Here is a 15,770-nt window from a genome sequence, read left to right as displayed (position 1 = left end):
GCCAGTTAGTGAGTAGGTTTAGGACAGAAGACTTTTACTTTAGACTTGACGTGCACCCTTAATTTTTGCTTTGCTAGGTAGGGAACTCCCCTCATAGCGTTAGGGCTAGTAAGGCGTTTTTCTTTTAATTTGAATAAAACCCATTGAACATATCAATAACTTGTCCGACTCCTGGTTTGCCAAAGTCCATTCAAACAAAACTTGGAGTCAGGGTGGTAAATGTATGTTTTTTTAGCATTTGTAGAACGCGCAGACCAGGGGATATCACGACATTTGTACAGGTAAGAAAGAAGGGCATTAAATAGCAGCATACTATTTACAGGGTAAAGGTAGTCATATTTGTCAAAAGGCCAAGTTTTCACAAGTCTCTTGAAGGCAGGGTAGGAGCATTCATTTCTGATGTTAGGTGGTTGTGAGTTCCAGAGGGTGGGGACTGTGACGCAGAAACGGACGCCTCCTGCTCTGGTATATTTGAATCGAGGAGTGACAAGAGACAGGTTGCTGGATGATTGAAGTGAACGCATAAGCGGTCTCTTGGCAATGCTATTGTTCGGGTAGAGGGGGGCTTCTTTGTAGATGCAGTGGTGGGCAATGGCCAACATTTTAAAGCCAATGCAGGCTTTCATGGGGAGCCAGTGGGGATCTTGCTCTGTTGCTGTAATGTGGTCAGAGTGACGAAGCTCCAGTGCTGCATGCAAGGCTTTATTTTGGAGGAGTTGGAGCTTGGCCAGGTTGGTTGCTGACGTGCCCATGAGGAGAGCATTACAGAAGTCCAGTTTGCTGAGTATTTTTGCTCTCTCGAGTGTGAGACAGTTACTTGATGAGAGAAATGTACTGATGGTACTATAAATGGCCATAGGCAGCAGGGCCCCTGCTCAAGGGTAAGTGATTGTCATTACAGGAATCACTCTTTCAAATATTCTAAACTACACTTAAAACATTCAAACCCTGACTCTACAGCCATGTTTGATGAAAATCATGCCATTAGCATCTTTGGGTCCATACTCTCTTATTGACTGCAATATGTATGTTATATTGTATTTACACAACCCCCTTACCATCCAAAGAGATGACCTTGACAGCTCCGCCATTTCTACCAGCATGTGTGCCAGGGAATCCTCTTGCCTAGCTGCGGGTTAGTCTCCCTCCTACCCTAAACACGGGGAAATGTGAAAACGCCCCAACACCCCCCAACCTGTGGATCTATGGTAAAACATGTAGTCTTTTTTTGGAGTAGCCGGAATAAACTGTGGTTCTCGTTGGGATGGGATTTCTTTCACTTGTTTTCTTAATTGAGTTAGAGTACAGGCATCATCATTTTTCTACAAACTTCTTGTTTTTAGCATATTTTTTTGTGGCAGTACATTTTGTTTTCTTGTTAACCTGCTGTTAATTATTTTTAGACGCTATTTTTTCTGTAGATTTCTGGCTTAACATCAACTTAATATTAAATAAAAATATTTGTCATAACTAGTGGCGCGTTTCAGGCCTAGGATTCCTGAAAAGGAACGAACATTTAGGCCACTGCTTTGTGGAAAACTTAATTGCAAGCCTGTAACTGTTTTTTATGTTGTCCATCTTTTAATATGAACAAATGTACCCGTTGCGACAATAGCAATGAGTCTTTCTCTTAGAATATCAACCTCGACCAAAAAGTTGTTTCTTTCGTCGGACGATTTCAGGTGGGCGCTGAATGCAGAGTATTCGACTGCCATTTAAATATCCATTTGGATGTTACACTTCCTTCAAGTCATTAGCTTCCACACTGTGGTAGATATGTGTGCCATTGCTAGGTTGGTGATGACATGGACATGCTTTCTCTCCATGACCTTCCCTCAGAGGACGAGCTTCCCATGAAGCGCCAGAAGGAATGGGTGCACATGGACAAAGTAGAGCTAGACAAGCTGGAGTGGACGAAGGACCTTCCCCAAGCTAGACAAAAAAGAACCAAGAAGGTATGGATTTTATTTGTTTTATCCTTACGTTTCAAATAAGTTCAATTTTTATTTGGGGTGGACGAGTACTGTTAGGTGCACAAAGGTTTTTCAAATATTTGTTCTTAAATGTTGATTATCGATTTCCCTCTGCAGTGTGGGCATTGCTTAAGCTGCAGAACAGTTTTTCAAGTCAAATGCTGTGGAAATAATGAAAGTGTTAAAGATGGGAAAAGGTTTAGTAGCGCAACATTAACGGATGCTAAAGGTGTATTAATATAAGAGAACAAGACTGTCAGGGTTCGGTCGGCGTAAAACTAAGAAAGCAGGGAAACTACAAAATGTGGTCACTTAGAGTTAAACATTTGTGATGTACGGGAGTGTGATTCATGGACAGGTGGACAGAAGCAGTTCTAGGTCAAAGTTTCGAATGCAAAGGATCGAATGACCAAAGGGTTGAATCAAAAGGACTGAAAACCAAAGGGTCGAATTTTTCTTTTGGGGGGGTTCCCCCAAAACCCCCTTTTTTGTGGTAAAAAACACTTTTTTTTCCAAAACGGAAACCCCCCAAAAAAAATATGTAAAAAAAGAATTCTATCCTTTTGTTTTATCTCAAATTGACTCTCACCTTTTGGCATTCGATCCTTTTGAATTCGGTACTTTAACTGGACACCGACAGAAGCAAGATGCGTACTGGGGGGGGGGGGGGGACTGAGAACAGAGAATTCATTCACAGTGGATTACTTTTCACAGGCCATACAATATTGAGTGGATGTATAGGTCAAAGGAATGCATGACCGAGTTCTTACACACGTTTTATTGATATTTTTCAACAGATACATATGTATGTGTTTGTGTGTATGTATATATTATAGTGCAGTGGTCGCTGCACAATAGTTACGGTGATTGCCTAGATCCATAGGAAATCTGAAAATTCTTTTTTTTTTATAAATATGTTTATTAGATTTAACAACAATTATATATCACCTATACATATGGATTTCAATCACATTCCTAAGCTACAGAGTTTAAAAAATATTACTATTCCATATTATAATATTATCAGCATAACCCCTGGGATCTTCTTATAATCTTATACAATGAACTAAAACCCCCATAGCGTTAATATCATACTAAATCAAATGTAAAAATGATTACATAGATTAACACATGCAAACAACACTACATGGCACAACAACACAGACAAAAAAAAATTAAAAAGAGAAAGTTTGTAACAGGACCCCCCCACACCCCCAAGACTGGACATTTTGGGAAAGATTTGTTAAAAAAGAAAGTTATGAAGAAAGCTAAAACAACGCTGTTTTCGGCCTCCTCCCATTCATTTTCCCATATAGAAATTTTTGTGCGCTGAAGTGCTAAAATCGCTGGATGGAATCGGACCAAATAAGAAAAATTTGATGGGGAGGGGGGGGTGCCCCCATCGCCCAAAAATATAGCAATATCTACCATGATGCTTGGCAGCAGAGAGGCTGAGAGCATTTTCAGAAATAAAATAGTATTTTTTCCCAAAAATTCTATTGCTAATAACTTTTTAAATGTTTGCCAAAGGTACCCCTGAACGGCAAATTTCAGGAACAATTTATATATGCCATTGCGACGCACAGAAGGACGGATGCAATATTCCGATTCCGACAACTAAGACTGAACTGTAAAACGCGCTGATGGCAGCGTCCAGCCATGCCCTGACGCCATTTTTAAAACTTTATGAAACCATCAGTGAGACAATGCGCGACCAGGCATGCTGATCGCCCTAATACATACACAACAAATCTTCATGGAAACCTTTGCCACTAAAATATAGACTAGACTGGACGCTGAAGCGGAAGCAACGCACCAATGGCAATGCCACATTTTTTGACATTGCAAGGAATGACCATGCTGAAAAAGAACAAATCGCAACAGCACTAATCAAATTGTTAACCTCTAAATAACAAGAGAAAATGGAAAAACAAGACAATAACCTAGAAAATGAAATGTGCAAGCCACAAGACACAAAACCAGCAACAAAGAGCGAAGGACCCAACACCCAAGAAATAAAATTTCCCTCGAGAAGACAGAAACAAAATTACTGATAACATAATAAATGAACAGAACAAATACACTGTGCCTCCTAGCCGCCAGAAAATGCAAACACCTCAAAAAGAAGCTGCAAAGGCACAAGAGCTCAACCAAAGACGTAGAAAGCACAACAGAAAATGAACGAAAGGACCAGTGCAAGACACAGAGATGCACAAGGTAACTTTAAACATAAAAAAACGCAGGTCACAGCAAATGAAGCAGAATAATTTCCAATATTTGACAGCAACAGGAAAACAGCGAACACGACTAACCCGTATATATCTAAAACACAGGAAAAGTCAAACAAAAAGAATACCAAATTGACAAAGAGAGGTTTGCATGCTTTCCTAAGGAACTTAACTATGCCAATAACCACCATCAAATTACTTATACAAAAGGAAACTAAACAGAAGACAAGAACAAAAGTGGCCATTGAGAATAAAAAAAAAACAGATAAGCCGAAATGTCCAAAATAAAGAACACGCTCTAGAGGACAAACTACAAATGGATCTGTTGATGAACCTATCCAAATACACAGAAGACATTTCTGCAATGACAATAGAGGAAAGCATGAATATGACAGAAGAAACATCATCTGTTTACATTATAGACGAATATGAAGAAGGACACACTAACTCGTCAGAAGATGCACTTGCAAATTGCTGGCTGCACTACCACTGTTTGTTGCCTTTATTCATTTATTGTTATTTATCTGTTTCTCCTCTGCTTCGCACTTTCCACTTTTCCCCCTTCCATGCACTTTTCCCCTCCCCCTCTTCATGCAATTGCGCGTTCTCAATGTCATTGGGCCTAGTAAGATCGCTGTTTTGTTCTCCCGTTCCCCTCCCTTGCCTTGTCACGCTCTGAAACACTTGTGTACGAGCGCGATAGAAAGAAAATATCAATATCAATGCAAAGACATTTCAGAAAATGAAATAGCCTGATCGGAAGAAAAATCTGTAACCTTCTTGGCTGTATATGACGATGAGAATGAATCAATATTGAAAGCCTGCAAAACAGGAAAAACGCACAAATGAGATCTCGCGAATGAGACAAAGCAAATGCAGTATTCCCAAAATCAGAAAAGATAAATGAACGCCTAAGGCTTCCATCCTTTATCGATCCCCGAGCACACCCAACAAAATGCTCACTTAATATGCAGAGAATAAGGATCTCAACGACAGCTTAATCCTGAATAGAACCAACCTGCTACGACTACTACATAAAATACCATCGCTTCATATGATAATATCAGAGGACATTAAAGTAGTAGAACTTCTGAGAGATTAAATCCAATAGAAATCCAATTTAATTTGCGACGAACAGCAGATACCGTAATGGAAAACGCGAAAAAATTAAGACAACTAGGCTTCAAATGCACGCCAAACTACGACATGAATCATGTACCATCACCATTACATGGAAAAAGAGAAGAAAGACAGACGCATAGAAATACACAGGTCCACAAAAGAGAAATACTCTACACCAACAGAAACACCTGAGCAATCCCAAAGATACACAGTAGAACAAAGAAACACAAAGAGATCACCCAATAACAGAAGAACAATACACGGACCAAATCACAGAGCCCAAAACGCGAACGATGCTCCAAAGACTGATGGAGAGGGCAAATGAAGACACATTTATAACAACCCCACCCCAAGGACAAATGGAGTCTAAAACTTTGCTCATGGAACACCAGAGGCTATGCGCATTTATTCCGTAAATAAAAAAATGACCTTTCTAATTAATAAATAATATGCGTACAAAAGACATGGATAGTTAAGCAACCGAAAATGGAAGCTAACATGCAATTAAGGGAGTCCGTCAACCTTAATCCCTGGATTCAAATCACGCTATTTGAACACAAACAAATCGAAGAACACTATCAAAAACAAACGCAGGATATAAAAAATAATTGGAATTATAAATATATACAGGAACACACCCACCAAGCACAATGCCTCCTTCATAGATGGAGTCATAACTAACATAGACGAGCTGCAAATGAAATACAAACATTTGGATATTATCGTCTGCGGCGACTTGAATATTCATTTGTTCATTGCCAACGGTACAAAACTTCCATTCAGTAAACTTACCCCCAAAACAAAAATGTGGACGAAAGAGACAAGCAGGAGAAATCTTACTCTAATAAATGGAAAAATTGGAGATAATCCACCAAATCCAACATGGCCGAGAGGCACAGCAAAGGCGTATCTGGACTATATATACACCTCCTCAAACATCCTGGACAAAATCCCAAAATTCAAGGTCATTCCTGCGACACAGAGTGACAACCACAAAATTACCATGACATGGATGGCACAACACCAGCTCACGAGCAAAATAAGAATCCCAATGATCGCAAATCAACACTGGGCTAAACAGACTACGCATATCGGAACATCAGATCGAAGGGCCAAAGAAACATTCTCCAACTCATCCAGAAACGACAAAGAAAATATTTATTATGAATGGCTGCTGATACCTTATAAATCATTAGCAGACCACAGATGCAACCAAAAAACCAATCACACACATGCATATAACATCCAAATTGCCATGAAGAAAAAAGAACTTTGAAAGAATATAACAGCAGCCCGATTGATGGATCCAGGAGATGATTCGAAGACGATCAAAAAACAAACAAAAACATCGAAAGTGGATGAATTACATGAGAGCTAATATAGCCCAGAACGACGCACAAAATATGCTACAGGCACTGAGAAACAAAAATATGAGCGAACTATGGAACCTTCTCAATGGAAAAGTGATAAACCAGCAGACAATGATCTTAGACATTCCTGAAAAAGAATGGACAGACTACTTCTATGCGCTATATAAAACATGAACAGAAGTATCTGAACACGCACTGGTAATACCGGACCCTAAAAATAAATGGCATATCAGCTGGAACCATGAGGAAATAGTGACACACATTAGACGCCTCAACAGCTCCAGAGGTCCTGGACCGACGGTATGAGTAATGCCACCCTAAAAAAGCATCCGGAGGCATGGGCTGACCTTTGCATGAAAATATTCTTCTTTGGTAGTTGAAATGCCTTTCTAACATAAATAGGCTTTGGGTCCCTATGGCCCACCAAAGTCAAGTCAAGTCCAGCCAGCCAGGGTTGTGATCTGGGACATAGATCTGACTTAAAAACTGTCCCAGGAACTCCTAGCACTCTAATATGTACAGCTCTCCTATGGCAGTGTTTGACACTGAGGGGGCTGGGAGCTATTTAGCCCCTGCTTGTTGACTTGAAGAGCCTGGTTAGCTTGACACCAACAGCAACTTGGAGTTACTTTTGACTCCCTAGGCTAACTGATGCCGAACAAACACACTTATGTGAATTTCGCTCAATGTGTTTGGGAAAATCCATAAATAAACATAAGAACACACCTATACAACATTTAAAGCTTAAAGGGTAATAATAAATGACGAAAAAGGAGAAGTTACCACCTTATGTGGAATTTAGATTTACTGAACACTGCACAAGCCCCTCGTTCCCCAGTGATAGCTCCTGGTCACTAGGTAATGCGGGATACCCAGGAGCTGCTTTTAGCTTCTGCTTTTTTAATCTTAATTTCTGGGTGGGTTTCTTTGTTTTCAAGTTTACTGTGCAGGAGTCTATCCTCTATCGCTGTAGCTCTAATATTCCCAAAGTCCTTAACCACAGCCAACGGCCCAGTGACTCAATCATTCAAAACCTCCACTTTTTTCCAATCTACTTTTCATTATTCTTTATATGGCCTACCATAAACTCCAGTTTGGATGTAACAGGTGTCACAGTGTGCTCTAACTTATCCATTTTGTCCATGCAGGACATTAATGGCTCTGTAATCTTTCTGAACCCTTAATGATCTCACCCCTGTCCGACTCTTCTCTTCTGAACCCCTTGAGCCCCTCTCTAAATTAGCACAGGGCTCGAAAAAGTCTCCTTCGGTTTGTTTCTGCCAGTTGCCTACCATGGTCTGCTATCCACCCAGCATCCACACTGCGTGCTCTCCCTGCTTCACAAAGGGTGAAAAGTGTCAACTCCCACTTGCTTGTGCACTCTATACGGTCCTGCAGCCCCCAGGCAGGAACTTTCCTGGCGGCCCAGTTTAGCCCCAAAGATCTCCAAATCTTTCCTCTACAGGTGTCCTAAGATCGGCCCGGCTTCCTCTCACAAAGCTGCCATGGCTTTTCTCACTGCACAGAATTTCATTGATCTCACTCATGCAGGTGCCACCATCATTGTTAAGTGGCCATAGAGGAGTCCATGTACTTTACGGATCTATGTGATTTTAACAAACCAAACAATAAAGAATGCCATTTGAATTAACCCAAAATAATGAAAGAAATACAAAATTATTTTTCTTTTGTGTTGGGGGGAGAGGCATGCCCCCTGTTGCCCCATGTTTAAAACCCAACCCCAAGCCACTCCCCACCAGATTTAGTTTTTGTAAATTTCTTTTTATTGGATTTTAACAAGGTCATACAGAAAATAAACACATCAAAACGAGGGAGGTGCCTCTAACTGCAAGATAAACAATGCATTGTTTTTACCCTTGCTCATCCCACCCGTTCCCTCCCTCCCTGTGGTACAAGTGTACGCTCTTTGTTAGGCATGTTTAGGAGAGTGAACCATGTTCCCCGACCAGACCTTCAGGGTTCTACAGAATGCATTGCGTGAGTTTATATTGCAGGGGAAAACCCCGAGAACCGGAGGGCCGTCCTAACCTTACCGAGGGAGGAGGGGGGATTTGGGTTGCCAGATTGTCAACTCTTATTTCCATGCCGCCCAGCTGCGAGTCCTCCTGGAACACATGAGAGGGGATGGAGACCTACTGGTCCTACCTAGAAGACATGGACGCCCACCCCCTTAAAGTCCGAGACCTCCTGTGGGCCCCACGCAAGTTCATCCCGAACAGGTTAAAAACCCACCCAACATTGGGTGTTCTCTGGGCAATTTGGAAAGAGGGCCCCCAGACTGCATACCTCACGTCATGGCCGTCCCCGATGACCCCTCTCTGGGGTCACCCCCTCAAATTGGGTAATAAGGGGTTCCGGAATGCCCAGGCTTGGTCGGACTTGGGAATGGAGTGGGCGGGGCAGATGTTCAGAGAGGGGGAATTCCTAGCCTATGAGGACTTGAGAGACGCTCTCGGGCAGGGGTCTCTATCCATATTTGAATACCTTCGTCTGAAGGGTATCCTCTGCGACCAGTCATGGGGCCAAAACTTGAGGAGACAGCTGACCCCCTTTGAGAAACTACTTGACACAGCAACCTCGAGGAAGGGGGCAGTGTCCAAGATGTACAAAATCCTAAATACTAACAACTTAGTGGACAGGAGGGGTTTCCGCTCATTCTGGAACGATCTAGCAGGGGAGGTCATCTCGGAGGACGCCTGCTCACGGATATTTAAAATAGCATTCCACGGGAACTTATTCACCTTGGACATGGAACACAATTTTAAGATCCTGCAGGGGTGGCACAGGGACTCAGTTAAACTGGCAAAGATGTTCTCAGGGGTGTCTCCCGAATATCCAAGGGGATGCGGCCAGATGGGAACGAGGGGCCACATGAGGTGGCACTGCCCGAAAGTCCAAGATTATTGGAGGAAGGTAAGGGGTTGGATTGCTGAGCTCTCCGAGGAACTACTCCCCCAGAATCCACTGACAATGTTGCTGGGCCTCCCCCTGAGGAAACGGAAATACACAGGTACCCAAGAATGTGGGAAACAATGTTGAGGGCGGGCAGGGTGGCCCTGGCGCAGAGATGGAAGAGCCCGGAGACCCCCTCAAAAGAGGATTGTCTGAAAAAACTAAAGAAAATTTTCTTAATGGACAAATTGACCGCTATGATGAATAATAACTCTGTCTCGTTCCAAACAAATTGGTATGGGGTACAGCAGACCTGGGGATGGGACGTTCATTGAAGCCGAAGCGGGGCCCGGGCAGGGAGGGGGGGAGAACTGGGACAGGGATGCGCTGAATGCAATCCGGGCGCCCACGGCCCAGGGGACGGTGGACGCCATATAGCCATTGATGAAGTCAGCAATTGCATCATTTCCTAAACTCTGAACATAAAGAGGTTCCATGGATACTCCCAAGATTAAAGTTCATGTTGGGTCATGTTGTTCGGGGGGAGGGACTGTATTGGGGGGCCCAGGGGGAAGGAAGGGCAAGGGTTTCAGGGCCAGTTGATTGTATACCCTAGGATTTACATTGTGCCCTTATGTTCTTCTAAGAAAATGCTAAAAAAACCATAGTAAAAAAAAAGCATAGAAAATTGGATAAAATGCTTCAAAAAAGAATATGTCCATTGGGATTAATTGTGCCAGCATATAGCCTTTCTTTTCCAGTCCTGTTTTCTGGCTCTTTTTGTTTCCTGATGTCTCTCAGTTCAGTGCCATGATGCCCTTGTTGGTGAAGGTGCACTTTATAAGTAAATAAATACATAGCCAATCCAAAATAAGGCGTCTGCTCTTAAGTGGTGAGCTGAATCACCTCAGGGGAGAAAAACAAAGTTGTTCCCCAAGCAGCTCAAACAGAATTCAAGTTCTGTTCAAAAGTAAATAGGCAGAGTCCTTTAGGGACTCAAAATTCTTCGCCACTGCCAGAATCCATCATTGTGGCTTTAACATCCAGTATAAAAAAGAGGGAGTTGGCCCATCCCAACAGGAAAGCTCCTGTGCTCTGTCTTCAGTCTTCCAGCCGTCTGCCCCTTGCCTGCTCTACAGCTGCTGCCTGTGCTTTGGGCTGGGTCTATTTATTCTATTTGACCGTTCACTGGTCCACGCCCACAACCGCCAGAGTTTGTGCAGCAGTGAAAATCTTTCTAAACAGAAATATATTTGAAACACATCTTTATTTTGTAAGCAATAGCAAGGACGGCCTCGTCATCCAGCACTAGGAATCTTTCCAATAAAAATATCTGCGTTGAGCATCACTCCTGTCTGAGCTACAGCAGGACAGCGCTTTGTAGTTCTTCCGCTTGCCTTGTGTAAGGGTGCAGAATGGGGGATTTGGTCAAACCTTTGGAATTTTCGAATGGCCAAAATTCGGCCGAATCTCCCAGTCAGGCTTTTTTTGCTGGCTTTTGGGAAGTTTCTGTCCCTAACACTAATAACTTTAACTGTGCAAGGATGATCTCTTCTAAAAGTAAAGTGTTAATTGTGGTTCCAACCAACAGAAAAGTTCCCAGTCTCTCGGATAATCCTAAACTGATTAAATAAAGAAATGTTCACAGATGTAGAACTCGTAGGCTAGGATGGATTCTTGTTCTATTTTCTTGGGCCTCTCATCAGGCACTGGTAGCATTTGTGGAACGGACATTGTCTGCAGCGGCTCTGCAGACATCAGCTTTTTCCCGGCTGCGCATCCTCCCTCTCTGATGCTTTGCCGGTGTCTGGGATTCTCTGAGGTTTGACTCAGCAATAGCCCAAGCAGTCCTTGCATCCTGGACCACGTTTGGGCTCTCCCCCGTCCTCCACTCACAGCTTCGCTTCTGGCTTTTGTCTGTTCAGCCAGTCACTGCTGACCGATTTCCTCCTCGGAGGATATATCTCTCTCAGCGTCTCAGCCGAGCTGTCTTTGAACTCCTGCATTGGATGGTTGAACTGCTTTGGACCATTCACACACAGTGAGAGTCTAGAGCCCTCACTCTGCTTCTGCAGAGTGATCCTTGCACTCCTGGTCATCTTCTTCTTCACAGTGCTCAAAATAGAACCACATAAAGTATACTTTGCATTTTATGATATTAAGTCTAGCCAAGTATATTAGGTTGACTAGCTGGACAAAAGAACATAGTGACCCTATTAAAAGAGGGGGAAAGAGGATTTACCATTAGGAGAAGGGTTTAGTTGTATTGACGCTGGGGCATACTGCGTTCTTTGAGAACGGTTGACCCCGATCCCATAAGGGGCTTCCTCCCCCATGTGTTCTTCCCCGGTGCACAACCCCCAGGGGGACTATTGTACTGTGGACACACCCCCCTAGCCCTGTGGGAAAGGTCTCCCCCTAGGGGAGAATGGACGACCTCCTCAGATTTGTCACAATTGTTATCTCGTAATGTATCAGGCTCAAAGTCTCTGGCACTCGGTCCAAACTATTGATAAAACTTACAAAGAGCAGTGAACAGCTATGTTTATAGAGGAGGATGTAATGTACTGGCGCCCAGCCTGGACTATTGTAAACAAAACTCTAAATGTACTGTACTTCAATAGAATAAGTTAATGCTCACGGCTCACGTTTACTAGATATGAAAGTGTTTGCATAGCACTGTGCGTTTAGCATCAAGGCTGGGTCTTTGGCTCACAGCACGTGCCATTTTAAGCATGGCAGACATGGGAAATCACATGTCAAAGGGACCTGGAAAAAAGGAGCACACATGTTGGGTGCCTGTGAGAGTGGAAGACTTTTTAATTCAAAGCCATTTTACCCGTTATCGGAGGATTTGTTTAACCGCCACTCTACCGCAGGAATTTCTGTTATTGGAAATGATTATTGCAAGACTATCATGGGAATAAGGAGTTAGAAATAAAAAGGTCTAACATCTGCAGTGCCTACATCTTCTGGGCAGGGGGCAATAGGTGCCTGGTGACAATCATTTGACATGGCCAATAACAACATAACACACTGATACAGAAGTATCATATGATTACGTGTGTAGCATACATTTATAGTATTTATCAACTTAAAGTGGGCCGAGTTTCGAAAACAACAACTGTAATACTCTGCAGTTTCCACTAGATGTCGGCCTATGCACAGCATGTGAATCTAAGCAGATACCAGCATCAGAAATACGATTACGGTGAGTAATGTATCCCATATGTATATACAGTAGTAAAAAAATGATTGTAGGAATAGACAGAAATAGATACATGTTGAATCTGGAGTGTTATGAAAATGCTAAACTTACAGATTTACATTTTCTATTGTGCTTATTACAAAAATAGTATATAAATGTATTGTTTTCTAAATGAGACATGTTAAAAACACATGTAAAACAAAGTACATGCACTTATGTATTGTAATATATTATAAGAATTCTAAGCTTCGGTATTTTTTAAAATATTAAAACTACATAATTACATGTATACAAAATGAATAAAGCTTCGAAATTGAAGATTTACTTTTAAACATATAGTTGAATTTATATTACTTTTTCTTTTCTAAATTAATTATGACTTTTATTCCACTCTTCCATACTATAATATTTTTTCAAATTGTGGGCCATACACTAAATTTAAAGAAATTACAGCAGAATAAAATGTATTTTGAAAATATGTATGTATATTTTATGTAATTGAAATAGTCCTAACATTTAAAAATGCAAATAACGTAATCATTGCTTTAATTAGTCAAGTCATATATGATATGTCTGATGTCATCAGTGATCTAATCAGTGATGTCATATATGATGTAATTAGTGATGTCATATATGATGTCCTCATTGTGCTCAAATGCTGTGCAACAGGGAGTAGTTAAGGTGTGTGGCAGGCCAGATGTACGCGGACACTCGGAAGACATTTCCAACAGTGATCTATTAAATAAGAAGACAGCCTATTTCTCTCTATAACTATGGGGCGTTCCCTACCTATATAATTAACTAAGGTGCTTGTCAGTCGTCTGGAAAATGTCCAAATCAAAAAGAAAGTCCACTGTCAAAAAACTAACCCTATCTAACCCTACCACTATTCGAAAAACAAACTGAGGACAGGAGAATTACTCCCTTCTTCCGGTGAAGCAGGGCTCTATCGTTATTTTAATATCTTATTTTCAAATAGTCTCTTGCCACATTCTGTACCTGGGCTTGCATTTCATGGATAAGGTCTTGGCCAGGGGTGGACTGACCTATACAGAACTCTGGATATTTCCTCCCGGTAGGCCCCTGCACCGTGGGCCTCTTTTGTGTGATATTTCCAAAGTCTCCTGTAGGAAAAGGGTTGGACTTGATGAAAATGTGTTAATTTGGGCCACTTTGAAAATTATTTCCACTGCCTCTTTTGGCTCCCAGTCCACCCCTGATCTTGGCTCTTCCCTTATCTTGTGGATTTATTTTCCTGTGGCTCTTTCATAAAGTTGGTTTGATCCTTAGATACATATAATTTTGCTGTGTATGACCTTGCGCGATATCTTCTCTTGGCTGGGTTGTCCACTTCTATCATTCGTATTTCAAACTCTTTTGTTTGTACTACTCTCTAATTCGTCTTGAGGGTTGGGATCTTCTCCCCTCTTCCCAGGGTAGTCTTATCCTCTGATTAATATTCTTTCTCAGGTTTACATATACCTTTGTAGTTTAAGTTTCAAAATTTCACTGGGATGAGTTTCTCCACTTGAATTAAAATTCCCTTTTGGATTCCCGTCCTCCCGGTTACCTCTCTTGATGGGGGAACATCTGCGGGTCCTACGGTCGGTCTGGACCTTCTTTTCTGCTTGGCTTCTCTTTCTCAGTTGTCTTCTCCATTGGCGTCTCTTTACCAGTTTCTCGCTTACCTTTCGTGCTAAGCTCTGGCATCCCTTCTTGCAACCGGTGCCCTTGCGGATACTTCGACTGGTTGGTGTCGACGTAGTTGGTTGGTCTCCAACTGGTTATGGGTTCTCGGACCCTCGGTTGCTTGCTGATTTGCTGTCTTTCCAGCATCTGATACTCCAGTTCAGATTCATTCTGAATTTTGTGTGCTTGACAGCTCTCGTTGGCTCCACCTTCCGCTTACATTACGCTATCAGTGGACCTCCCTTGCTGCCGTATGATTCTATCCTCAACCTCAGCGTGTCGTCCTCCTTAAAAGTCCTCGTCACAGTGAAGTTGAGGTTTGTCCTTAAAGAGGCAGCCTCTTTTCCCTGATACTCAAGGTGCATGTTAACGTTGTCTTCAGCCCAGTCTTTGTTTTTATTGCTGTAAAAGCTTCTCAGGAAGTCCCATGTATGCCATCACTGGAAAGGGGTTAGGGAGTTCAGGAACGGGAGTCCTGGTCTCCTAAGCGGGAGTCTCTCCCAGCGAGATTCCACTTGCCCAGCCCCATAGAGAGGGTTTGCGGTCCATAGCCTCAATGGGGAATGCGCCCCCTTGGGGGGCAAGCAACAAATTCCCTCGATTTGTCACATACCCTTCCCCTTAAGTTTGAGGCTTCAACTTCCCGACTGATTGGAAAGTGGCCATGTTTTCACAACACCAAGAAAATTATGGTGGGTTTAAAAATCCTTTCACCTGAAATGTGAAAGTATGAAAGTTCATTTGAGCCAAGACACACATTCCACAACGCCACCTAGTAGCCATTGCTGGAAGTTCACCTCAAGTTCTGAGCCACGACAGCAAGGCATTATGGGTATGCAAATTAACTCAAATGCAAACCTTTTTCTCCAGGAAACTGTCTTTGTCTATGACGGGAGTGCTATTTTATACATAGCTTAATCAACCCAAGACAGACCTTTTACAAGGCTATCAGGACAACTACATACCATAACTTTCTTGGTGTTGTGAAAACATGGCCAAATGCTCCAACCACAAGGCTGTTGGGACTGTACTGCACTGATGATCCCTAATAAGGGTGAAACCAGGTACATAGTTGTCCTGACAGCCTTGCAAAATGTCTGTCTTGGATTGATTAAGCTATGTATAAAATAGCACTTTCCTCATATGTAGTGCACAATAGGGTCACCCAAGTACCAACTTCGGGCCCTTCTTTTTTCACCATTATTAGTGTAGTTATTCTTTCTCAGCCCTTCTTCTACCATTCTGGGAGGGGGAGGCCTGTGTGTGT

The 15,770-nt window shown here is 42.3% G+C and overlaps 1 protein-coding gene across 3 annotated transcripts in view; it reads left to right on the top strand.

Annotated features, from left to right (window-relative positions):
* The window catches only part of RPAP1 (RNA polymerase II associated protein 1), an 850,859-nt gene that overhangs the window by 334,217 nt on the left and 500,872 nt on the right, over positions 1-15,770 (top strand). For all 3 annotated transcript variants that reach the window (XM_069638789.1, XM_069638790.1, XM_069638791.1), the window contains exon 8: positions 1,840-1,955. In XM_069638789.1, the coding sequence (XP_069494890.1) occupies positions 1,840-1,955 (116 nt within the window). The remainder of the gene's footprint in view (positions 1-1,839; positions 1,956-15,770) is intronic.

Source organism: Ambystoma mexicanum, chromosome 14 (genome assembly GCF_040938575.1).
Source record: "Ambystoma mexicanum isolate Mex_15411 chromosome 14, UKY_AmexF1_1, whole genome shotgun sequence".
In the NCBI taxonomy this organism is placed as follows: Eukaryota; Metazoa; Chordata; class Amphibia; order Caudata; family Ambystomatidae; genus Ambystoma; species Ambystoma mexicanum.
This window is presented reverse-complemented; position numbering and strand designations above follow the sequence as displayed.